Source organism: Aythya ferina (genome assembly GCF_964211825.1).
Source record: "Aythya ferina genome assembly, chromosome: 1".
In the NCBI taxonomy this organism is placed as follows: Eukaryota; Metazoa; Chordata; class Aves; order Anseriformes; family Anatidae; genus Aythya; species Aythya ferina.
The window spans coordinates 144,172,847-144,200,122 of NC_140296.1; the positions used below are offsets into that span (position 1 = coordinate 144,172,847).

General features: G+C 37.9%; 1 protein-coding gene across 16 annotated transcripts in view; it reads left to right on the forward strand.

The window, feature by feature from the left end:
* Positions 1-27,276, forward strand: part of LOC311433677 (protein bicaudal D homolog 1) — a 294,907-nt gene that overhangs the window by 78,555 nt on the left and 189,076 nt on the right. For all 16 annotated transcript variants that reach the window (XR_014690894.1, XM_084513060.1, XM_084513059.1 and 13 more), the window contains exon 2: positions 13,212-13,424. Coding sequence is in view for 15 of the 16 variants with exons in the window: in XM_084513060.1 (XP_084369186.1) it covers positions 13,212-13,424 (213 nt within the window). In the remaining variant the exon portion in view is untranslated. The remainder of the gene's footprint in view (positions 1-13,211; positions 13,425-27,276) is intronic.

A 27,276-nucleotide genomic window follows, 5' to 3' on the forward strand; every position in this document is an offset into this window, starting at 1 on the left:
GCCAGGTAATATATCAAAGAACTTTTAATGCCAAAAATTTGAATATTTTCTGTTATACATTGTTGGTTCCTTTATTCCATTTTTCATTGCTTTTATGCTCTTCCTGTCATGAGAGGATAACACTCTTATTCAGCATGTGATTAAACCTTACTGCAGCCATGGCTGTGATGATGTTTCAGATTTATTTATTTATTTTTACCATTCCTTGATCTCTTTGGGAGCAGGTTAGATATGTGCCTTTATTTCTGAGCTGTGAGGTGGCATGCCAGATGTGGCTGGCCCAGCTGAGCTGTAATGCTGCTCCTACTGAACAGACCTTCATAAAATTGCTTGGAGCATGTTAGCAAAAATGGATTGAATAGCCCTGAAATAAACCTATGAGTTGCTATTCTGAAAGCAGCCTAAGGGGTTTGGACAGTCTTTTAAATCAAAATCCATCTCCATTTCCTGGAGTGTTCTGAAATCATCAGCAATGGTATGTGATTACGTGTCTCTGTGTGTAAATACGCAGCACAGTGTCTTTGTGCTATTTGTGTAATAAACAACAGAGTCATGATCAGTTAAGTTTCTTTTTTTCATATGAATTCTGTCCTAATCAATTTATCTTTATATATAGCATCACAACCCTCTGGCTCCTGGTATTACTAGAATTTTCTAACCTGCATTGAGGGCAGAGAAGTGTGGGAATGTAATACTAGATATTTTTATAAAATATCTTTGTTGTCCTTTCCTTGATTTTTTTCCTTTCTAACTATACTTTGATATCTATTCACAGCTCCTGGTGATGTGTTACCTGTATATGAATGTATTTGTAATTCATCCTGTAAAGGGAAACACTCAAGAAACTCTTGGTTATGGCATGAATTCACTGTCTTGGGACAGTGTTTTGTGCAAAAGGGGCTAAGCCACTGAAAAACCCTGGTTTGTGGGGCAGTTCAGAAAGGAGTATTCTGCGGAAGCTTAGTACAGAGATAGATGACTGGCTTTCTACAGAAACAACCTGGGTTTGCCTGGTCAGTGAGAGGCCCCCATGGATCTCTTCTGTCTTCCTAAAGATCCAGGTTGGTGGCACACTGCACATCAATGTATATCAGTGTATATCAATGTATATCAGCATTAGTATACACACAGCTGTGTCTACAGGACTTTGAAAAGTGCATCGAGAAGCATACATGTACATTTCTTCATTTTCCCAGGGCTCTTCAGAATGGGTGGTTTTTGTTCTGTGATGTCCCTCTTTGGGTACACAGAGATTTCAGTGATGCAGTTTGACTTCATCTGTACAGATTTAATTTGGAGTCACTGCTATGTTTAAAAGGCTGGCTTATAGATTCCCAACAGTGAAGGTAGTTACAATTGTCGATACTCTTCTCTGTCAAAATACAAATCCACTCTAAAATAAATGTGTTGCTCAATGAGACTGTTTTATGCCCTGTATCCTTTTCTATCGATGTGTGTTACCAACAAATGCACGTGTAGATGTGCTGCAATTCAGAGGTTCAATTTTAAGATGTCTAATGAATGTGCTGCTTTAGGGGATGGACACACACACACATAATCAAAAAAGAAACTTCTCAAGAACTGCCTCAAAGTGAGAGTTGATAGTTCTGTCTCCTTCTGATAATATAAATCCTTTGATTAACTGAGATATTTTCCAATGTATACTTGTATGATGCTCTCCAAAGACTGTTTAGTCCATAAAGCAATGAATGGAAAATGAATATCCCTATATGTGTCTGTGACATCTCTGTCAGATGCTATGCTGTGATAGTATTTTTTTTTTATAATGACTCATCAAGTAGATTCAGTGTAAATTACAAATGTAGATTAGAAATGCTCTTCATATAATGGAGATTTCAAGCAGTATGAGAGACTAACAATAAATTAAAGCTGCCTATGAAAACATGTTTTGCATTGAGGAGTTGCTGGTGCTTTCTTAATCTCAGTAGGAAAGGCACCCAACACTTGAAGCTCATTATGCTATTAAAAAATAATAATAGAGGGTAGAAATTATAAAGACAGTAGTAACGTGGTAGCAAACTTACATCCCTCCTGATGACAGGACCCTAGATGACGGGACTCTGGCTGTGGATGCGCCCACCGTTGATCACAACATGCTGAGCTGTTCCCATTCACTGAGTTTTGCCCACTTTTCTGTTCACTACCACTCTTACAGGGCTTTTATCATAATACAGGTTCATCAGTCACTGCGAGCAGTCAAGTTCAGAAGGTGGACTTAGCTTTGAAAAGTCCGTTGGATAATAAATATGCTCCAATTCCTTACATCTGTGATGTTATAGTCCTTGTACAGGTGCACATAGTATTTCAACGACATGACAATGCTTTGTAAATATACTTACAATTTACTTGGCAAATATACTTACAATTGAATACACATTGTGTATACTGATTGTCTGCATGTTGATTGTGTGTACACAGATTATTTATTTAAAAAAATGTTGCCTCCAGAGCTAGGCAAGCTGCTAGTGCTTCTGGAGGTGTTATGAAAGGGGGAGGTGATACATACATGTATTTTCCAGAATCTATAAGTTGCCTGATTTCTGCTTGTTTACACTTATTCTCTCACAGATTTCATTCACTCACTTTCATAACCAGATACTTGTAAGAATCAAAACGTGTATGTGTGCACAAGTAGTCAGGTCAGGATTATGTGCAACATGTGATGGGGACATCAGGTAGTAAGTTCTCATAACGTACTTTGAGTTCTTATTGACTGGCTTTTGTCTGTATGTGCTAGGAGTCGATGGTGGGTTTGGTATCATGCCTCACTATTTTGTTTTGTTCCTCATAAATGCTAGGCAAAAATTCTAAATGTCTTTTCTTGTTTTCCTTATCTGTATATTGTATGGTTTCAGTCCTGTTCTTCATCATCTTGGCACCTTATCTTTAGGTCAGTCTGTTCTTTATAATTTGCATGAAATCACACTTATGGTCCTCTGTAGCAACAATTGCTAACTTGCTTTTTTAACCCCCCTGTTCTGCTCTTTCTTATGGTGCGCGTGTGAGCACGTGTGCAAACATCAGCAAATAGTTGCTTTTGTACTTCATTTGTATCAATCTTAATGCTTATGATTCTCTTCAAAAGGGTAGGAAATCATTAAGCATTTGTGGAAGACATCAATATTAGGATTCTAGTGCTGCAACAATGTGAATGGCCATCTGTACATTTTGCCAATTATCAAGATAAGAGACATTTGAAAGCTTCCTTTCTGGAGAAAAGAGGAAAGCTCTGGCATCCAGTGCTGTGACAGATTTAGTTTGCAAGCTAAACACTCCCTTGCTGCCTGGAATCTTCTCCTGACTGTGCTGCTGATCCCCTGCTCTACAAAAGCATGGGCATTCCTCCTGCAGGAGGAGGGAATTGCAGGAAGAAAGCAGACTTTTCTATTCCATAAAAACTGCTGTTGTGAGACTGAAGCTACTAAAGGGAAAACTGATGATGCTTGTGAAGCTGTTTGAAAGCTTCTGTGAAAATAAGACTGCACCTAAAAGAGCGAAGATTGATAGGCTTTGGTGGCTCTTAAAAGTTAATTATTTAAACTGCTTGCTATTCCTGCCTGTAATTTCCACATGAGCAAATATAGTGAATCAGGAGCCAGAATATAGTTTATCATTCATAAGGAAGTACCTAGGGCTGAAGACTGGGATCCACTGAAGCCAGTGAAAGTTCTGGTTATTTTCTCAGTAGAATTAGAGAAGTCATGGCTCCTTAATTTGCATATTCTTATGCAATTATTTCATAATTTAGAAGATAGGTCACCTTGATACAAAACTGCTAACAAAGCAAAAGCATATTGTCTTCTTAAATTTGCTGTCCTTTGCTAATTGCTTTGTAGGAGATGATTCATTTCACAAATGGGGTTTTTCATCACCAGGCAGTACTATGTATTTATACTATGTCAGAGAACAAGTCTGGGAACTATTTACAATTCAGGTTTTGGCTGAGATTCATATTAATCACCTATGGAGTAGTCAGAACTGCTGTGCTGTTGGTTTGCAGAAGGAATTGCAGGCAATATGAATATGTGATAACAGACAAATTAAGACTTGAAGTATTTGTGTTTATTAAATGTAGTTAGGTACAAAAGGTGTAGCTGTTAATGATGTTTTAGCAGCTAGGAAGGTCGTCTTTTGCTGCTGTAGATATGAGCTAAGTCTTGCCTGGTTACAATGACTTTGACTGAGCTCCTCTCTCAGGGACTGATTTTTGAGATTGTTTAGATATAAAGGAGCATATAAAAACAGGAAAGATCAACATTAGGAAAGCTGATTTCAAGCTCAAACAAACCTTATTTTTTAACTATTTGCAACACCAGCACTTTCAACCAGTTTTATGGTGTGATGAGGGCATCCACAATCTCTCTGGGCAACCTGTGCCAGTGCTTCACCACCCTGAGTGGAGTGAAGAATTTCCTCTTAACCTCTAATCTAATTCTCTCCTTTTAGTTTAAAGCCATTCCCCCTTGTCCTGTCACTATCTGACTGAGCAAACAGTTGCTCTCCATCTGTTTTATAAGCCCCCTTTAAATATTGAAAAGCTGCTACAAGGTCCCCCTGGAGCCTTTTCTTCTCTAGGCTGAACAACCTTAGCTCTCAACCTTCTTCATAGGAGAGGTGCTCCAGCCCTCTGATCATCTTCATGGCCCCTTCTGGACCCACTCGAACACGTCCACATTCTTCTTGTGCTGGGCGGCCCCAGACCTGGACACACTACTCCAAATGGGGCCTAGGATACAGGATTTCTCCATTGCTTATTTTTATTATAATTTTTAATGTGCAAAGAATATTCTTTTCTAAGAAGCAAACTTCTTTCTTTGCTTCATCCAACTTCACTGGTTTGTGTGTACCTGCCTAAGGCTTAGACCTGTCCCTATTTCTCATTTCTTTTCTTTTCTAGAGAATGCATTCAGGGCATGCTGCCTCTGCTTCGTTATAAACTGCTCTGGGATAGTCCTAATTTGATGTGACAAAAGAGTTCCTCCTTCGTCGCTGCTGTTCTGAATTTGCAACTGGAAATAATCCTTTCTTATAAATACTACCCTTGAAACTTCTCTCCAGCAGAAAGCTACTGCTAAAGTAGCAGCAGCAATGTAGAAAGCAGTCAGTATTCTTCATGGGTGGTTTTTATCGTTCACTAGCAATGTGGTTTATCTTAGGCCACTTCCAAAATGCACTACAAACACACACTTACCATGGTACATGAATTTACGTATGGGGAGCTCATGTGAAATAACTAGAGATCACAGGCAGGCACACAGCCACTAAGGAACTGGATTTCAGCATGCAGCTTTATTCAAACAAGTGCAGGACAAGGAAATGCTTTATTCAAGCAAGTGCAGGACAAGGAAATGTGTACATCTTAGCCTCATAGTTAGAGGAACAGAAAAGCAGACAATAATAATAAAAAAAAAGTTTAGTTAAATTTCCAATTTTGCCACACAACAAAGTTTAGAGTTTAGACACTTTTTTTTGCAAAGCAAACCAACAAAAAGCTACAAGAAAACACCCTTGTCAGTCTTTCATGTTTATTCTGGTTTTAATTGGAAATTTGTAATAGCTGGAGGTTGGTCTGATGATAGTGTGAACTCATAAAAGCATCAGTATAGACATTGTGCAAATTTTTAAATTGTCTTGTGGTTCATTAATAATATTATTTATTGAAATAAATTTATTATTGGCCATATTCATTTTGAATAGAGCTGCTTTAAAATTGCCATCATAAAACTAATTAGTTGTGTTGTAGATAAGTGGTGCTCTTTTGTTGCAGGCTTCTTCTTTCTTGTGTTTTCTGTGCCTGGAGGGAATTTGAATTCTCATATTGAGTGCTGTTAAAGGCAATTAAATGGAAATTCTTATTCACTCTGCTTTTACTGGGTTGATGATGAACAATGGAGGTTACTATTGAATGTTCATTTTCGTGGTAGTGCTTTCTTGTTCCTGACACATTTAGGAATATTTTTGTTCCATATATATATAAAGCATGGCTGCCTAAGGCCTCATACCGTGACATATTGATTGAAATCAACACAAGATGTACTGGGACTACAGAAGCATGGCCATGCACGTAGCCGAGTTGAATGTAAATGCCATTTTCCCCCAGTACTTTCTGAAGGCTTTGATTAGTAACTGATATATGAATTTCAACAGGCCTGTAGACACTGCAGGCATCTGTTGAGAGCAAACAGAAGACGTCGACAGCGTGCATGCTTTTATTCAAAGCTTCCCTAGAGAAAAGACTATGAATTTGTTTACATTTCTGCTACAGTTCTGCATCTGTAACAGTCTGGGTATTACTTTTGTTTTCCATGTATATGATCTCTTCAGTATTTCTGACAAATAAAACCTCTAACACATTGGTATGCAAGTCTTATTTGCAAGTTAAATATTAACGCAGGTATTAACTTACATGACTTTACCATTGTACCAAAATTTACATAATATTATTGAATTGAGTAGATTAGATATACTGGTATTTGGAAATAAATGTGTGTTTTTGTTTTCTTTTTCCTTTATGAGGTAATAAAATAACTTCTTTGGGTAGCATTTATGCTCATAACTATAATACATGTATATTGTCTCAGGCCATGAGTGGGTGCACAATAGCAGTCTCTTTCTCTGTGTATCAGATGCTGTCATTTACATTTTCCAATGGGAAGTTGCACAATTTCCTTAAGGTCATATTGAGTGTCTTTAGCCAAGCATGAATTGGAAACTACTGTCCTGTAAGGTTTAATTTTCACCCCTCTTATAAGGCTGCCCAATCTCTCAAGAACATATAATGAAACCTCAATTTGTTAGTTTACTTAAAAGTGTATAAAACCTTTAATAGGTTTTTTTTCCTCCAAATTGGGGCATATGAAGTAAAACGTTATGTTGTTACTTTTTACTATTCATGTTGTGTGATGTAAAGAGCAAAACTGATCATCTTCATGAGTATTGAAATTATGCAGTGGCTCATGCTTAGGTGGTTGCTTGGATATGATTGCATTTTGATCAGTTCCCTTATATTCCTTGTTAGGATTTGAAAGAGAAATTACTGACGGGATCCAGCATCTTTCTATCTTCTGCCTGTCTGTAGGAGTGTTCAGCACCCTGCTTTAGTGAACAGAAGAGGAATCAGATGAATGAGACACTTCAATGTCTGTAAAACGAGCTGTTTTTAGTTTGCCTGACAACCCAAAAGTTCATTCTCTAGGTTTCTTCCTGTGTGACCTTGCTGATTCAGCCTGCATTCTAAGTATGAAACCTGCTTCCTGGTATGGGCTATCTCACATGCACTGTCTACACAATATCTGTGAAAACCCTTGTTTACAGACCATTTTTGACTAAACATGCATCTATCTTTGTTTTGATTGCAATATGCCTATTTGCATTCGAAGATTTTAATCACTTCAGTGTTAGATTCCAAATAGCTGACCTCTGCCAGCTATTTTAAATGAACAGCAGGTAGTCATTCCAATTACATAAAGATTTAGTCTAAACTATGAGTAAGTCTTAGAGGCATAAAACTTTTCCAATTTTTAGAAAATATATATGACCATCAGTCCACACATCTGTCATTTCTGCAAGGACATTGTTATTTATTCTTTGCATTGCAATGCTGTCAAGACATACAAGTCAGGTTTAGACTCTGTTACCTGCTGTATTCTTCAAGGATAAAACACAATCCTTGTCCAAGATGCTGGACAGTCTGTGTGCCGAAAGGGTGAGGGAGCAAGCAGTAACAAACAGCTAAAGCACTGAGCACATGCCTGTAGAAAAGCCTATGGAAAGAAAGGTTCCCAGTGAGGCTGAATGCTGGCTTGGATGTAGTAGTGAAGAAACTTCATCCTGGATAACTTCTGCAGCATTCAGATTACAGAATCACAGAATGGCTGAGGTTGGAAGGGACCTCTGGAGGTCACCTTGTCCAAGTCCCTGCTCAGGTAGGGCCACCAAGAGCAGGTTCCTCAAATGAGCAGGGTGTGAAATAGTGGAGGTAAGTACAAAACGAGAATGCATCTAAATGGGAGCACCAGTGCAGCTGCCACCACATCACATCTTATGGGGGGGGGGGCAGTTTCATACCAACTAGGTTTGAAGAAGGGCTAGAGCTGCTTAGCTCACTCACTCCCCTGCTCAGCCTTGCTGAGAAAGGATTTCATCATAGACCTATGTCTACAACGTATTGCTTCTTAGCAGAAAAATGTCAGAGAACCCTGAGCTTAGTGAATGAATTCTGAAGAAAGGCCACAAATATATAGGGAGATTAATTAAATATATATATTTATATAGAAAGACAGATGCAGAACTGCAAGTGATTAAGTGAATATTATGTAATAAGTGAGCATGCGAGTGGTACCACAAAAGAGCTGTCCTCTTACAGTATCCCAGTGAAGCTTCTCTAGCAAAGATTTCCATCTTTGGTGTCATACTGGTTTGCCTTGGAAATATGCTACTCCTTTGGATAATCCCAACCTGCTTTTCCCCTGCTGTTTTATTAGGATGTGGAGGTAACTGATATGTAATGCATTCCACTTTGCAGCAAGTTAGCAGCTGAAACAGGTAATGATTTGAACAAGTTCAATGCTGTTGCATTATGCATCAGAGAAACTACATTAAGTGTCAAAGCTGTAAGGATAGGCTGCCTGATCGTCCAGCTAGCAGTCAAGTCATGTTTTATTGCTTGTTAATCATCATATACTAGAAGAGCAAGTTTCTATGCAGATCTGTTGCCTCAGGAGGTGCCTAGTAAAATTAAAACAAACTCAGAAATAGCTTCATTCATTACTTACTTCTGTGTTTAGGTGATCTTTTGCATATACGCCGCTATCTATAGCTAAACTGAACTTGTAACTTCTCTTCCCCCCTCTTTTGTAAGTACTACATCTGAATTTCATTGTACAGGGATCATTTCACATCATTATATACTAGGTTATTTATTGCTGTTTATATTTGACATAAATATTCTCACATATGTTGTTTGGATCAGTTGTATTTTTCTATTGCACTTTTATAAATTTATGCCTATTTTATTCACTGTATTATTTTTTTTCATGGTAGTTTGCTTCTGGGGCACTGGAATTTCTGTTTGGGATTGTCTTGAGTCCAATGACAAATGACTTTTTCCTCATACCTGTTTCAGTGATCAGACTGACTTCTTTCCTGTATGTGTCTGCTGCCACCATCATTTCTCATTCACTCAAATATTAATTATTGCTTTAATTTTATTTATATATATAAACTCATATTTTAAAACACCCCTTAAGAAGTCATAATACTTTGGGCACGTGTAATGCAATTATGTAATACAGTTCTCAGGTCTCAGTGTGTGCGTATATTTCTATGCATATACATATATATATATATATACACACACAATACTTAATGAATGGCATCTTGTAATTCATCTTTTATCACCAACTTAAAATAAATAAATCTCCTAACTCAGTCAACAGCATCCTTTCAAGCAAAGTCTTGAGAGATGTGATGGGAGTAATACAATACGAAATTCTCTGATAGAACAGTCTTTGTGTTAAAACATTGTGTGCCTCAGCCTTTGTAGCTGTTTTCAGCTATTGTACTTACGCTGGAAAGAAGGTTCTCCAGGGAACAGAAGCTAAGAAGGGTTTTTGCATGGATATATACAGACTTGTCTATGTCCCGATTTGATTCTGGAAGATGATGTACTTTGTCAGAAACTCTCTTGCTATGTGATTGATGAAACTAAGAGCTAGCAAGGGACTAGTAATGGTTTCTAAGTGGCTTACATGAGTAATCAAACCAAGCAAGACAGCACCATAATAACAATAACTGTAGCCGTTAATGTGTTTGTGTTGTACACTGCAGCATCAATCCACAAACCATTACAGAAACAACACAAGTGAGTTAGTTGGGTACTGTTAGCTTAGGGAACTCTAGTGTTTCTTGACTTTCGAATCCAATGGAATCATGTAAGAGACTGGCACTGCTTTTGGCTACCAGATGAAAAATAGTGCTGTATGGCTTAATTTAGAAGTGAGGAATCTTGTGGAAGTCCTGAAGTGGGTATGTCTGTAAAGTTTTAAATTTTTGTCATTCTATATAGACCATGAAGAACAGAAGCAGGACTTTTTGCTTGCATTTTAATTAAAAGTGTTCTTCTCCATGCTGCATGGATTTGCATAATTTTCATTGATATGGAAAAATAATTGTGCTTCCTTTATTTCTTTCTCCAGATCTTTAACACATTGATAGCAGTTTTAGAAATAAAGAGGCTGGTATAATGTACAGTAAAGTTCAGATTTGCTTTCATAGGAAAAATGTTTCAATGATTTTTTTTCACATTTCCTATAGTTATAAGCACAAATAATTAAGTACACAGTAACTTTGTTACACTAACAAAAATTGCATTTAAAATTTTGAAAATTCAGTTATGTTTTTATGCACTGTATGTGTATTATGTTTGTACTTTCCCTTTTCCTTCATATACGATGTCCATGTCTGTCAGAGGTGAAGATTCAGTCAATGGGGTGAGGTTATGCTGTGTAAGAGCAAATGTTTAGCTAACATAACACATTACAGCATTGAAGATCAGCTCAGAAGTCCAAAACAATTTATAGTCACTCTTAAAATGTTTTGTGAAATAGCTGATATGATTAAATGATTTGCCTTAAGTAAAAGAACAAAATGGATGTTTGATGCAGTGCAAACAAAATACTGTGAGTTCACTAATCTACTGAGAAGATCAGATGTTTTTGGCAGTCGTTTGTCTTGTCCTCCTTTAAGAAATAAAGATTTATGCATCATATTACAGGAAAAATGCAATGGAGAAAAAATACCTGGTTAATTACTGGTTTTTCTGTTTTGCTGAGGCTCTATGTGCTGTTGCAATGGTTCCAATACAAATAGTTGCATTTGGAAAATGTCAACGGCACTTTTATAAACACGCCACAGAAATGTTTCAATTTTCATGTATAAATTAAAATGTTTTTTTTTAGATAAATCTTTTGCCATCTTAAATTCTGTGGGTGCCCCAGGATAGTTTTAATACATAGAACAGGAGACTATTTATTTATTTATTTATTTATTTATCTATCTAGTTAGTTATTTATTTTCCAAAACCAAAATGGCCCAAAATAAAGACAAGGAGAGTTTCTGAGGACTGTGCAACCAACCATCCTCCCCAAAATCTGTATTCATGGCCATTCTCAGACATCGTGTGCTAAAGTGCACCCTCGTTTCATCTGAGGAAAGTACAATATGTATCTGGAAAGCCATTATTGCCGTGTACTGATTTTCATCCATGGTGCTCTGGTAGTCCTCTACCAGAAAGGGCTCCAGATTCCCTTTCTTCATGAACCCTGTTTGTCCTATCTGCTGTCCTGCTGTGCTTTGATTTTTTTTTTATTTTTTCCTCCCTGGGTACATGGCTTTTGCATTTGTCCTTTAGGGAATCTGTTAGACTGGAGCTTTCTGTTTAGGTCTCAAATTAGGAGTAGTGAGCCATTGAATATAAGTATGCGTTGTAAGATAAAATTTATTAGCAGTGTTTCTGAAAGTTGTCTTATTCACAGACAGTGACTGAATCACTGTTCAACAGTCTCATTAAATTGAATTTCTTGTTATTGGGAAAATCCTATTCAGCAAATTGCTGATGCTTGCTATTTCAGTAACTTGCAGTCTTTAGAGAAGACAGCTGGGTTAATACATTATTGAATATTTTTAGAATCCTTTAATGCTGAGTTCACAGGATTCTCTAAGTAAAGTAGACTTAAAAGCTGCAAAGTTTTTATACGGGGTTTTGCTTTGAAGTTTCTAAGGGGCTGCTGCAGAGCCAGTAAAACTTAGAACGTATTCTGAAAGGCAATAAATAACAGTAAAACAATGATTTTTGTTTGGTGAGGAGTTCTTAATAATGGGAAGGCAGAAGAGATCACTGGTTACAGCAGGTGCAAATATATACTATGCTATGTGGTTTCTTAGGTCTTGGCAGAGATTAAGCTTTCATGGAGAATTTCCCTCTGTAAAACCAGTTATTACAATGGCTTTCCTCTTTAACACTGGGAGAAAACAACAACAGCAACAACACGAACGTGGTTTCTCAGTGGAAATACACTTTCTTTGAATTAAGATATGTGAGAGAGCTTTTGTTAAGCTAAATATTCATGACATGAGGAGCCTGGTTTTGGTTTTGTAAATTTCTACCAGAGTTAGGCCGTGCGATTTTCATCAAATGATGTGTTTTTAAAGATAATACAAAATGGGTTTTGGCTTTATTTTAAGTATTATTTTATCGTTAATATTAATATTTATGTTTTATGTATGTTATTTTTCTATATTACATTTTAGACTATATTATTGCAAGGTCTTTCCCTCTGTCTTTCACGGTTAAATGTTATATCCTTCAGTTCTGATATCATGGCTTGTACTTTGCTTTCTTCAAAGTTGTGTCAGAGCTGATGCAAATAACATTCCTTCAGATATTGTCACTGAAAAATATAACCTTTTTCAACTGCTCACCCTAGGCCAATAATGAGAAGAGCAAGAGAATCACTAAAAAGTGCCTATTTATTTAGAAATGTCTTAAATACTTGAATATTGTGTTGTTTTAGCTGAAGCAGAAAGTACTTCAGAATAAATAAAAAGAAGTGGCAGTCAAACTTCATGTTTACCTTACACATAGCATATACGACCTCTGCTTGGTACTCAGCTCATTTATCTTTCAAGTTATAGGAAACCTTTCTTCTATACCATGAGGTCAGCTTCCCTCAGAAAAGAACATTGAAAATGGAAAACAATTGAGAAAGATTTTGAGCTGTTTATGTTCTCTAAAAGAAAACATACTTATTTTGCAGTGTGAGAGAAGAAAGGTATTGACAATAACCACTTGGCCTCATTCAAGAGAGATAAAATACAGGCAATAATTAAGAGTTAGTTAGCAGTGCACCATCTTGATCTCAGTGGAGACTGCCTGGATAGGGGCCATAAATCCATACTGCAAATTGGAAATAGCTTCAAGATGCTTCATTTCAGCTAAATGAGATGGTGGCCCTCAGCTGCTAGGAAGCTGCTAAGGCAGTATTTATTAGGTCAGAGTATAGGACACCAATCTATTTCATTCCCTCTGGCTATGCAGGTGTTCATTATTGTTGATAACTTTTTTTTTTTTTTTTTTTTTTTTTTTTTAGGGCTTCAGTAGTTTAATAGTATGCATTGTTTCCCTCTCGCAGGCATTTGGACAGTCCTTCTCAATTCACCGTAAAGTGGCCGAAGATGGGGAAACACGTGAAGAGACCCTCCTCCAGGAGTCTGCATCAAAAGAAGCTTATTACCTGGGGAAGATTTTGGAGATGCAGAATGAGCTGAAGCAGAGCAGGGCCGTGGTCACCAACGTTCAGGCAGAGAATGAGAGACTCACTGCTGTTGTCCAAGACTTGAAAGAGGTAAATGGGTGCGTGCAGGGAGCAAAGGAGTAATTTTTCATGGATGACACGACACTGAATCATGAAAATGCTACAGCATGTGAAAACACCCATCAGTCTTTGATTATCCCAGAGACCTGCCAGCATGAGGGGATGTGGTTTAGAAAAGGAAGGGAAAAAATATTTTTTAACAACAACAAAAAAACATATTAAAACCTGCTTTAGGAAGCTATAATTTTTCAAAGTACTCTTAGGATTTTGTATTGCATTTTATAGCACCTACATGAAGGTGTGTTTTATATAAATGCTTTTTATTTTTTGAAAATTTCCAGTATTTACGCAACTCTTTTTCCCACTACCCGCATCATTACTCAGGTAGTTTGAATTTGCTGGTGCGATTAGATAAAGCTTTCAACAGCTTTCTTGTACTGTACAGTAAAAATGAAAATGCATGCTCATGTTCAGAAAATAGGCAACATTAAGGAAGCCAAATGTCATTATTTTCCACATGGGAAACAGTGGTTATTGGTTAATTTCAAAAGAGAAATTATTAATATTTAATAATTTGTATTTTTTAAAATTACGTTTTCTGTAGCTGAGTGGAATGGTATCCTCTTAACCTACAGAAACCCTAGGACTGAGTCTTTTACTCTCGGTTTAAAGATTATCAACCACCAAAGGAACAAATATTCTTATTTAATGGTTGCACTGAACTCTAGCCTGTAGTACAAGTCGGGTTTCAGTAAGAGGTAAATATGTTATTTATTTCCAGTACTAAACTGAAATATGTGATTATAATTCTGGTCATAGTGGTTAACAAAAAAAAAAAAAAAATCAAGTTTATATCTACGTATCCTAAAATCATATGCTAAAAGCTTCTCCTACTGTCTGCTACACAGTACTGTGCTGACACACCTACTGAATCATTTGGTTACCCAAATGCTTGCAGGAGAGCAGGATGCTTGTGACCTGGATTCAGTCAGACAAACAATCAAGTCAGAGGATACACATTCATCTTTGTACACAATTTCTTCCTCAGGGGTCTCCTTGGGATTCCTTCAAATACAAAACTCCCTTCCATTTTCTATCATGATTATTGACCTGTAAGTTATTCAGAAGGCAGTTTCAGTACCTGTCCTCCCTAGAATATTGATTGTCCTCATCTCTTTTGAGGTAATAACAACTCCTAGTGTGAGCCCAGCTGCAGTTATTTCGTGTTCAGATGCTAAACAGAACAAGCCCTAATAGTTAATTACAGTGTGAGGAAGGAATTTACTTGAATAAAAATCAGGCTTATAAACCATTTATTTATAAGATGATAGTGGACCACAAAGATGAAGTCCAATGCTGAACTTATTTCATGGAAATACAATCAATGTATTTCAACATAAATGGGATTTGTGCCTTCACTTACCAAGCTTGTAACAGACACTACTACAATTAATTGCTTGAATATAAGAGATAGATGGTGATTGACACCTACCCTAGGCTGTTAGCGACCTTGTCACACTGAATTACATGGATATTTCACCTTGTGCTCAAAGAGATCTCATCCTTGTTCCCAGCTCAGTATACCTTGGTCCAATCATATAAGTCCTAAGGCAGTAACATCCAAGTGGCTTCAGAAATGAGTTGTCTTTCTGCTGTGTGTATAAAATGGTGTCTCTTTGGTTCTGGGTACGGCTAATAGGAAAAGGCAGACTTAGCTTAATCCAAATCTTGATAAGACTAAGATAAGAAAAAAAAAAAAAAGTATTCTTTAATGAAACATCTGGTACATTTTAGTGTAAAAGCAGTCATTAGAAGAGCTGCCATTGATTGATAGCTACAATAAGAAAATCATTTATCTCTTTAACCAGTATATTTGACAATCTAGTTAGAGAAAAAAAAAAAAGGAAGAAAGGATGGTCTTTATCTGAGCAGCTCTGCTAAGCAATATAAAGATGGATTCTGGACTTAAGTTACTTGGTTGTGTCCTGTTTCCTCCACCCCTATCCACCAATGTTACACAATTTAGAAGTGTTCTTATAAATTTAAAGCGTCTTGCAAACTAAAAACAAAAATAATCATTCCTTTTACCTTTAGACTTAAATATAAACAAACAACAACAACAAAAATCTGTGTGTTTCTCATATAGGTAGAAATAACATTTATGAATAAGTAACATAAACTTATGGTATTTTAGCTGTGTACTGGGTCCCTTATGATACTGAAGACTGATTCCTTGGTCTTCAGAAAATCAGCCTCCTGTTACCAGTCCCACATCCCTAAATAACACAGTCAGTGCTCTTCCATTCCCTGGGAATTCTCTTCTGGATAAGTTCAGCTTTCTGAATCTGCATGGAAATCCATAGTCGTGTGAAGGCATGTGAGCATTTTCTGAACTGTCAGAATACACTCGCATGAATGCTGATGACTTTTAAAAATCTTGGGAATTCCGTAGCCCCAGAGTTTAAAAAATCATGCCTTTTTGCAAGAGCATGCCATATTGTCACAGCTGATGTCTGCAGGGTGGCTTGACCTGGATCTTTCTTGCTGTATCGGGCTCGGGTTTCTGGAAATAACACATCTCAGTCTAGGAAAGCAAACCATTTTCAATCCTCATCACTAGAAAAAACACTTGGTTTGGAAGAAATTGTTTCACCCTGATGGTGAAGGATGAACCAAGAATTTCTGTACCTAGATGTCTTTCTAGATCCCTGTTAAAATGATCAAAAGAGTGAAACACCGGTATTATTATTTATTATGTAATAAAAATTCCTGAAGTTTTGGGTAGAAGTATTATCATCATCTAAGTAAGTCAAGTAATAGAAACTAGGTAGATTTTTTTCTCCCACCAAGATCTCAGACATGGGACACAATGTTATTTGGTGATTGTTAAAACTTCTGTAATTTGAACCAGAAAAATATACTGATGGTAAAACTGATGCCAGAGAAATCATTTTTAGAAGTCAGAGACTAGATTTAATGTATTTTATGAATCACAGATTTTGTATAGATGGCCGCTCTGTGTTGGATAGTTCAGTATGGTCATTAGCTCATTTTCTGTGTATGAACTGTCTGCCTTTAATGAATGTTAAGTGAAAAAAAAAAAAAAAAACAAACAACAAAACAAAACACAAACTATTAAAAACATGCTTTAAAAACACAGTCTTTCATCATTTTCTAGTTTTCCAGTGATTGCTTTTTCTAATTTAAAAACACTGTTTATTTGCAGTCAGGAGACAAGGGACTGGTTCTTCCATCTGTGCCACTAAAAAATCTTTCCTTGAGATAACTGTAAGCAGACTTTATTTGATGGATAACAAAGATGAAGTCACTGCCCTGAGAAGCTGATAACCTACTGACAGAGGTGGTTATGCAAGTACAGATGATCCAGCTCAGAAGCTGAAGCAGAAAGTTCTTGTGATGAGATTGTGTTCCTCCTTTATAAGGAGGCTGAATGCCTTGGAGCTGGGTGTCTGCCCCAAAATCAGTGGCGACTGCAGGGGAAACCTCATGAGGTGAAGAAAGGAAGTGGTAGAAAATGGATATGAAAAATAGTACAGTTTCAGTTTTGTAGGTGTTATAAGACTAGGATTAGGAGCTGTGTAATATGGGTGGATGAATGCTTTTGTGCCTGAAGAAGCTGCTTATTGGCAGGTATTGGTAAGCTCTTCCCAGCACTCATGCATATATGGAATAGGAATAGTGAATAAGAGGAAGAATAGCATACAAATGTGGGGAAGCAAAAGGTTAAACTCCATAGTCTGTACTACTAAATAGCACTGCAGCTTGTAGAAAGAAATCTTCACCTGGTTGGTTACCTGCAGTCCAGGAGGTAACAGACGAGCAGGGAGGCTTATGGGATGGCAATGTTAAAATGTTAATGAGCCATGGCAACAACATACATCGGAGATTCTGGAGGGCAAAACCAGGGAGGAGAGCAGTGGAATGTGGATAGGGAATAAAAACAAATTGGTGAGGGATTATGTACTGAAAGTAGGTGGAAAAAAGTCTGAGATGAAGTTGCATAGCCACCCATACCGTTGAAATCAATAGCTAAATTTTTATTCACTTTAGTGGTACTAAGATCTTGTACTTCATGCTAATCAGGGAGTGATGGCTTGGACTCCTCCTGAGGGGAACCTGTGCACGATGCAAAGTGTGAGCACTTGTGCTGGGTGCTAGTTTTACTGCTAGTTAAGCTTCACTCCTAGCTATAGCCATTTTAGAAGTGCATCTTTGTGAAAAATACGTGAGTAATGCAAAAAAATGGTATTTTATACTAAATACACCTTCAAAAATCCTTTTTTGACTAGTTTCTTTTTAGAAATGATACTTACTCATTTTGAAGAGTCAGAAGAATTAAGATTTTCTCTCATTTTTGACAATTCAAAATAAAACCTAAAAACTTCAGCTGTGAGCACATATCTAATAAATCTCCACACCAATCTCACATTCTTTGGTTGTTCTTGGGTTAGACTATAATGGGATTTGGGTATATATTGCTTCCTGTTTAATGTAGGAAGTAGGTCCAAACCAGATCCTTGGCAGACTCATTCAATTGCCATCTATTCCTTGGGGCTCCTTCAGTCAATAGGTGCCTAAGTTTCCAGCTGTAAAATCTTCTGCCCATCCAGTGGTCTGTTTGAGGCATGTTCAGGAGCACCTCTGGCTTGGACTCAAGTTTGTTACTACACTGTTGCTGGATATTGAGAACTGGCTGAAGGTGCCACTGGGAATCCCCTGGGGAGATGTTTCCCCAACCCTGGGTATTTTTAGAGTCAACCTGGTCAGAGGAAGATATGGGTGCTCTTGATGTCCTACTCTGTTTCCATGATTGCAGTAAGGTTTGAAACTCAAATATATTCTCTGCTTGAGGGAATATGAATCCACTTCTCTCTCCAAAGAAAGTGCCCCAGCAGTCAGTTGACAGGCAATTTTGGGGTGAGATTTCTCTTTATTCCTTCAGATGAAGCTGTTCCACTTTGTTGGGGGATAGTACTTTGTGGGTCAGGCAGAGTGAGAGTGAGCAAGCTTATAATGAATGACTCTGTAGCCTAAAGGCTACAGCCACTCAGCTGGGAATAGGTAACTAGTTCTTGTCTCTCTTTCAATTAATGTTTAATAAGAAATACTTAAATATTAATTGGAGCAGAGACCAGAACCCCAATGTTTCCTCTGTGAGGTGACTGCCCTCAACAAAGGTTCACTGTCTCCATCCCTCAGAGAGAGTGTGGTCTTCAGCCCAGATTTCCAATGTCCATAGCAGTTTAACTACTGTAGGAAGCTGGAAAAGGTGAGCAAGTGCAGGAGAGGATTCACTGCTGTGAACCATGCACTGTGGGAAGCACTTTTTAGCAGCATGGCCGTAGTGATATAATGATATTTTCCCTCCAGTGTTATTAGCTTGCTTCCCCTCTTAGTTGCCTAGCTTTCTTCATGCACTGTATAGGAAACCTGTGTGTGTGATCTAACCATTATTCTACCACCAAGGTGGTTTAAGTTACTGCAGTGATGACAGCTGCAATGCGTGCAACCTCCTTCCATGAGCTCACCTTTCTCCCTCATGGTGTTATTCTGTCCCTCCATGCAGCCATCCAGCTGATGAACAGGAGTTTCTTTTGGCATTTGCACTGATCAGATAAAGCCTTCATCATAAATGTATTTATCTTATTACATTATGCAGGTACTTGTAGCAATGGTTTTGTTTATAGAGAAGAAGAAAGGAAACAATACTGAAGTACTCAAAGTTGGTATCGCTAGTGGCGTCTTCATCTTAATGTACCTCCATGCAAACGCTGCTTTTTGAAAAGGAGCTGCAGGAGTGTGATGCTGGAGCAGTCTATAGAGATTGCTATAGAGGTCAGAGCAGCCAAGGAGTGGCAGAGAGATAAAAGCTGTCTCTCTTGTCAGGAGACCTCTCTCATCATAATTTAGTGTAGTATTAGCATAGTTCCTCTAGTATTAGCATAGTTCCTCTGACTGACTATATTTACATTCATTTATTTTGGAAGTATTCTTTGATTGAACTGGCTCTAAATTAGTCTTAGAATATATATCTGCTACTTTGCCTAGGGGGAAGTGTTTTTCCCTCACCTCTTTTTAGAAAAAGCATGCTGAAGGGAGATTTTCTAGCTTGCTGGTGCCTAGCCACACTCAGAATATTTTCTGCCTCCTTTGCTGACAGTGCTAATGCTTTAGCAAGCTTTTCAATTTCTCAAGACAAAGGAGAAAAAAACAAACACACACATTTTCTTCGGCTTACAGAAAGTGTAATCAGATCAACTTTAATCCTACTTATCATAAAATAGCCTAATGTTCTGTAACATAGAAAACCTTACTAGATATTGCTGACCTTAAAATCAAACTCCAATATACCCTTGTGTCTTTCTTACCTGAGCATCCTCAAAAACATGCTAACAGTTTCTTTAAGCAGCCAGATATTAATGCTTTTCCTGTGAAGATGCTTGCCTGTGCTCTGGATGGACTGGAGACCTGTTCTTCTGTAGTGTTTGCAGACAAAGCTTTTGGTAACTAATTTTGGCCTACTTAGTGCAGCAGTTTTGTGAGGGTGTTATTTTGTAGGGCTGGACACTGACGCATTACTTTCTTATCGCTCTCCCTGTTCACAGAACTTCATTGAATGTCTTTCTGGAAAGAAACAAAATGGCTTTATGTCTTGGAGAGAGAAAAATAAATGAAGCTGTGACTTGTAATCCTACCCAACCTCTCCTTGTGCTGTGAGAGGGATAAATACGCTAGTATCTGATACTGTCTATCTGTCAGAGAAGGAGCTCTAAGTATAGACAACACGACCTGTCCAGGTCTGATAAGCTCCTGGCTGCTCCTGAGCCTTTCCCTTATTAACAGATAAAGGTTTAATTATGAATCTGTCATTCAATTTCATCTCCTTTTTAGATACCACCAAACATTATCTTGAGGTTCTTGTTTCATACATTGGCCAATGAACCAGTAACTCCAGCAAGTGAAACCAAAGGTGGACATGTAAGATTCACTTTTATATTTCCTGATCTGTGGTTTATAATCCTATAGTTGCTCATAAATTTGGTTGTGTTTCCAAGCACATACTCTTCCTATTCATATTGCACTTGTTGCTTATGAAGATTACCCATGCAGGTTAAGTATGTTTTGTTGAGATGTTATTTTCTTAGGGTAATCCTCAGCTCTTCGGTCTGCTGCTCTCGCATCCAAATATACCTGCAGTCTACCAAATGCAGATTTGGCTGGTTGTGTTTCCTGTTAATGAGCCTGGAATAATGACTTAGGATGCAAACTTGTGATCCGACACATGCATGACACTGTTTTCTTTGGCAGTGCTCAGGCGTTTAGCCCTACTGTGAATAAAAGAGCCAAACAATGGACAGTAGGGAGGTCAAAAAAAGGCCAGGCAGGATAATAGGGCATAACCGAGGGTCTGTTGCATAAATACCGAGTGTCTTATTATAAACGCTCAAATGCCTAGCTTCTTTCAGAAAGGGTCCTTTACAGGGCCTCAAATAGAAAATGAAAGAGGGTGTACTCTGTACTCAGCTGTACTCTGTAATCTCTAGGCACAGATTAATCAAATCAGGACCTGGCAATAAACCATTCTTACATAAAGTCTGGTGAAATAATGAACTCTTATTTGTGCTGATGTAACCTCTCAAAGCCTTTTGTGTACACCCATGCACAAGGTGTTCTGTGAGAACACACTGAGAACAGCTGTGGAGACCAGAGGTAACGAGTTTAAAAGGAGTGAGAGAAACATCATGGAGAATGGGACCATCACTGCTTATTACACCTGAAGGTTCAGACCTGGTGCCCGGCTTAGACAGTTCCTCAGTGGAGTGATGCTGGGAGGGGATGCCAGGAAAAGTATCATCATACATGTATAGTGTCTCCAGTTCTCGTGTCTTACGTACATGTAAGCAGCCACTGCCAGAAGTAGGATATTGGACTAACAACGCTCTGATCTGAGAAAATGTTAGATTTGAGCATCCTCTACCTTTGGTTTTGTTTTTGATGCGTAACTTTGCTGACTTGTTTTTGTTTCTGGATGTTTCTAATAAGAACTGCTTGTGCTGACTCACTCTTTTCACTATTAATTTTCTAGTTAAGAATAACTTGGGCATTCATCTATTCAAGTGGCATGGAGTAAGAGGTTTTGGCAGCACTCAGATTAGCTGTGTTGCCAATTTTTAAAGAATCCTTGCAACGTGATCTAGACTCCTCGGGAGCAATAGCCCAAGAGCAGTGATTACTTTTACCCTTGTGATTTCATTCATTTGCCTAGGATTAAGTGTGAAGTACTCTGCTTGCCAGACTTTCTGAAGCTCTAGTCCAAAGGCTTAAGTTCTGTTTGAGATAAACCTAGCAGCAGAAGAAATGTTTGCTGAAAGTCCTCACCCCCATGAGTGAATGGGCAAGTAGAGCATAAGCCTCAGCAGCATGTGCTGCTGATAAAGGATATTAAGCATAGGATGAAAATAAGGTGTTGTCCCTATTCCAATTAATTCCCATTAACTGCCAGTGAAAATATCCTGAGTAGTTCCCAATTGAAAAAAAAAAAAAAAAAAGAAAAGAGTTAAATATTTTCTGAGAGACTGACACTATTCTTACCAGTTCTTCAGTGCTAAAATGTGCCTGGCAATTGTTGAATGTTTTATGCCTTAAGGACTCCTTTGGGTTATACAAACAGTAAACTTGATGTATTCCCAGCGATCAGTGCACAAATGGTGCAGATGTATTTCTCTTCTTCTGGGAGTCCCCATGCACATTGTAGCTCTACCTAGTTTAACCTTCTGCTGTTGATTTTCTTTTTTGTATCTATCGCTGGCTGTTTTCATAACCTGCTTCCTCCTTAACTTCTGACATCGCTCATGATTTCAGGGTTGTGGAAATGGTGGCACTGTAGAGACATTGATTCAGAGATGGGAACCACCAAACAAACGTGAAACAGCTAACAGTCTTCTTTGAAGCTGTGATTAGTACTTGGACCTTGAGAGAAACTTATACATGCTGATCACACATGGATAGTAATTATCAGCCAAGGTACTTTGCTTCCACATCTGCTCTTATGTATTCAATGAACACATTTATTTTTGGTGCTTTTTTTTCCTTGTCCTTTAATCAATACTGATTTACTTGTAAGGTTTTCTCCTGGGATTTACTAGGTAATTTTGAGAAATGAGATTTAACTTTTCCTAGGGAAATATTTTAGAAACCAGGGCAGAGAGCATTGTTGATGACCTGACCCCAGGACTGGACAATTTGTTATGCAGAATGAGTCTGAGCACGACACACCTAAATATATATCTTTGGATAATTAACAGCTTACGTCTTCGGAAAAGATAGTCTGCCCTGTATGGCAATGTGATGCCATGCTTAAATATGGCCCTTTGTGGAGCAGGTTCTCATACTCAGTTCCCTCTTCTGCCTCAAACCCCCAAACTCATTACCAGCTTGGCACTGGTATGAAATTGTTAATAAGTTCTTGGCTCTCACCACGTGTGTTAATTGTGTTTTCTGCAACAAACTCTGTTCTCAAGGGGAAAAAAAATAAATATGACAGGAGGGTGAACAGCAAGAAATTCAAATATGCCACTTTTTCTCCCTTTGCCCTTATTATAGTATATGAGACAAGCCAGTTATTTTTAGTCATTCTCAACAGTTAGTGCCAGTCAGCGTCCAGGAGGAGGGCAGCGAGTCAGGCAGAGGTCAGACAGTGTTATCACCCTTTCATTGTGATGGTCAAATCCACTTTTAAGCTTCAGGATTGAGAGAAATGCACTTTTGCTGGCAAATGTTTTAGATGTGTACGTGCAGATGCTCATACATAATCGGAGTTTGTCTGCTTCTGTGACATCATTGTTTCAAAACCACACCAAATAGGTAGAACTAGATATGAATGCAATTTTTGCCTTCACTGCTCTTTCATTCTGTAGAATGAATTCTGTAGACTTTCCTCTCCTTTTGAAGCATGGTACATTGGCTCTTTCGGCCAAATGTGTTTTGAAGGCATCATAATAAATGTGTGATTTTTCACTTCAGTGCCACGGTCAGGATGTCTGTTCTGATATTGGCTATGAACTTTATGTGAAGGATTGCTGTGACATTATAGTGTCAGCTTCAGAGTGGAATGAGTTAAAAATGGGACACAGCTTGTACATCTTGTCAGTCTTAAATACCTCTTCATGAAAATGGGACTCAAATACAATACAGTTTGCTAATGCAATACTTTGTGAATAGTGATACAGGGTAGTTTACAGTCGTTGCTCATATTCTCTCCTGTCTCATTTTACCAAGGGAAGTGGCAACACAACAGCAGTGAGAAGTACAGTTTTTGTGCTTAGTATCTGTACTCGATTAAAATGACAAGGGCAGAATTCTGGCCAATGTGGAGGAAGCAAAGTGTTTTTTCTCGACTGGTGTTTCATGTGCAGTGAATATCTGCAGTTCTCAAAAGAGGCATTCACATGTAAGAAGACAGGTAAGAAAAGCAGGGAAGAAGGGGAAGATCTAAACAATAGGTGTAGATAGGGGTTAATTGTCAAATAATTGCAAATATACTATAGAGAGAGATTCAATATTTTGGTATATATCAAGTCAACAGCAAGGTTTCACAAACCCATTCTGGCTTTGCTCCAAAAATCTGACAGAAAATGGATGGCTTTTGTTTCTTATCCAAGACTTTGAACACAGACCTGCAGACCCTTTGCAAGATGTTAGAAAAGAAGTTTCAGTTCACAAAGACATCTAAGCGTGTTTTGAAGCAGAAACATGAAAAATATATAGGGAAGCATAGGGATAGGAGTATTGATGATACTTCGAGATGTGTTCATAGGCGTCTTGTAGAACTGGTGCTCACTGTTTTGGCAGCGTTTATAACAAGCACTTTATTGTGGAGTAAGCAGTAAAAGAAATGTAGACTTAATACAATTACTGTATTTTTGACACTTTTTATTGTAGATCTTTGAGATATCAGAATATTTTATTTTGGAGACTAGAAGGTACAGATGATTTTTTAATACAGCTTGGTTTGCCTATGCTCTATAGATGTCATTAGCGATTTGAAGTTTATCCTCTGACAGCTTTTATCTGTTACGTTTTTATGTAGTTTTGGCTTCATCTTTGCAAACACTTTCAAAAAGCCAATTATGAACTTTCCACGACCACTTTCCTTGCACTCTCAAGTTACGATTGGGTCTTCCTCTCAGCCTGATTACATAATTTATTTTCACCAAATTTGTTACAAGATGGAATTACACAGCAGAGCTATAATTCTGTTTTAAAATAAATCACTCTATAGGCTATAAACGAAATTGAATCCAAAGTTGCTGATAGAGTTTAGAAATACTATTATATGGTTAGTCCATTAGAAATTGTATTAACATCCTCAAGGGAAAGAAGTAATGATAGTGCGTGTTATGAAGTTTAAAATGTAAAAACAGAAACAAAAAGCCACGCCTATGTGTGTCTGGAAGCTTACGATAAGAAATGGGAAAACCTGATGATGTTTCTGTTTAAGAAATCATCCTCCTTTTACTATGTTATCAATAGCAATAAACTTTTATTGTATCAACAGCCGTGATACAGGTCAGCTACACCACCTGCCTCCCACTGAATTCAGGCTGTGAATTTCATGGGTGAGCTAAGAACTAGTTTGCAGGAATTCAAATACTACTATTACCTAGTTTCACATTGCAGCAATCAGAAAGACAAAGTAAACCAACTATCAGCTCAGATTCAGCTGTATTTTGAATGTGGATTAATTAGTCTTTCATATCCATTTACTTTTGAGAACCATATTTCAAGACCAAATAAATGCATTACAGAAACTGAAACTTTTAAGTTCCCCTACCGTAATCTTACATTTTTGTTCTCAACTGAATTTAGAAATAATCAGAAATGATGATTCTTTGCTACTGCCTCTGTAACTTTGTGCCTTGAGGCAGGAAGAGCCATGATCATCTATTTAAAGGCAGAATAGTTAGCAAAATTTGTTCTTTGACCTAAACTGGAAAACTTCTTGCTTCCAAAGGTAGCATGTTAATTGGAGATTTTTCTTCAGCCCTGTTGTTGTTTCATTAAAATTATGGCAGTAACTTAGAGTGAACTGTAGAGGTGATCTTTCATTCAATCAGGAACCAGATACAAAGACTGGATTATCATGGTGCTTTTCCTATAATATTGGACTGATCTTTTCCCAGGGGGGCTATAAGGAAGCTCAGACCAGTAAGAACACAATAGGTTGGTTTATTCTTCATTACATGTTAGTACTTAAGGAAATTTAGCCATGACTGTTTCTTTCCTGTCCAGCACCGCAGCAAAACTCTAGTATGAGCTATACCGTCTTACAACTTCTGAAATATTAAAGCTTGTCATATTAATGAAACTTAAAACTGCATTCAGCTTTTATTATGCATATTTAAGCATTTTTGTCTAATAGTTATTTATGCTGTACTTGACAGGAAAACTCCCAGTTTAGTTTACCTTGAAGTAGTGGAGGCAGCTCCAAGCATTGTCTCTGTTGAGGTCTTGAAGGTCAAATTCTTTTTAAAGCTTATGCTGCAGCTGAAAAACAGGTCAGATCCTATAATGGTGTCGTTCAATGGTGTGGTAAAATGGGTTGTGAAAACAACAGTAGAGTAAAATAAACACATGTCACTTCCTCCGCTGAAGCCCATAACTCAGGAGCTGTTGGGGTTGCAGTGCAGAACTGTGTGCCTTCTCCTTTTCTGGCTTTCTGCTTTACATCTCCTGCCTGTAATCTGTTAGGAACTTTCATTATTTCAGCACGATCGAGGTTAACTTCTAAACATGATTTATTGCTGCCACCTCTTACAGATGGGGCCTGTGTTTTCAGCTAAACTGTTGCCTAGTTAGATACTTTTTTTTTTGTTGTTGTTCCTGCAATTTTCACTTTATCATGTTGGGCTTTATTGCACCGAGCTAATAGCCTATTATGGTTCAGCCAAGGGTGGGGAAAAATAATTTGCTCTGAGAAAGAAAATTATACGAAGTAGACATTTTACCTTTGATTGTTTACGACACAATTTTCATGTTCTTCAGAACACAAATTGATTTTTTTTTTTTTTAATTAGTGTTTTCCTAGAGTTTTCATTTGTTTTCTTTTGGAAGATGACAAAAAGCACTGAAGCTTAGTTTGGCCCTTCAGCAAAATGTGAATTCTCTCCTTCCTACCTTTTTTCTGTGCTACAGCTTCTCCTGGTACACATGGTACCCTGCTCTCACAGCTGGCCAGCAGGTCCATGCAGTATCAGTATCTTGCATCTTCCCACACCTCGAAGTGGAAAGCATCACTGGAAAATGTAGGTCCAGTGTGCCTTCTGGGAGCAGACAAGCAGGACAGCAGTTGAGTTATGAGGGACCCTGTGTGTGTGCCAGAACAACCAAAGCACTGATGGCACATCTGCCCTGGTTCAGATAATGAACATTGCAGGGGCGTATGCAAGCCTTCCACAGATGGGTTGTCTCTGTATTGATGGGTTTTCAGGCTTTTCACTGTTTGCCAGTGTCACTGCTGTGTAATGTAAGTAGGGTTGGTGTTTGTGTTTTTAAGAAGAGCAAGTAATGAAAAAATATCCAGATCTGATGCCACCAAGTTTTTTGTTTCAGCCAGGAAATGGCAGTTGCAAATCTCACCTGCTGTTGTTTCTTAGTAAAGGGAGAACTGTATGCGTATCTTCTCTTGCATACTCAAACACCTCTTCCCATGCATCACATCCCAGGAGTACTATATTCCTTTCTTACCTGTGCGTTATTGACTTTCAGTATATTCTGTTGCCTTATATATTTTTAAAACCTTTTGCCTTGCTCTGACCAGATGCCCACATTTCGACTGCCCTCAGTGCAAAAATAGACTGAA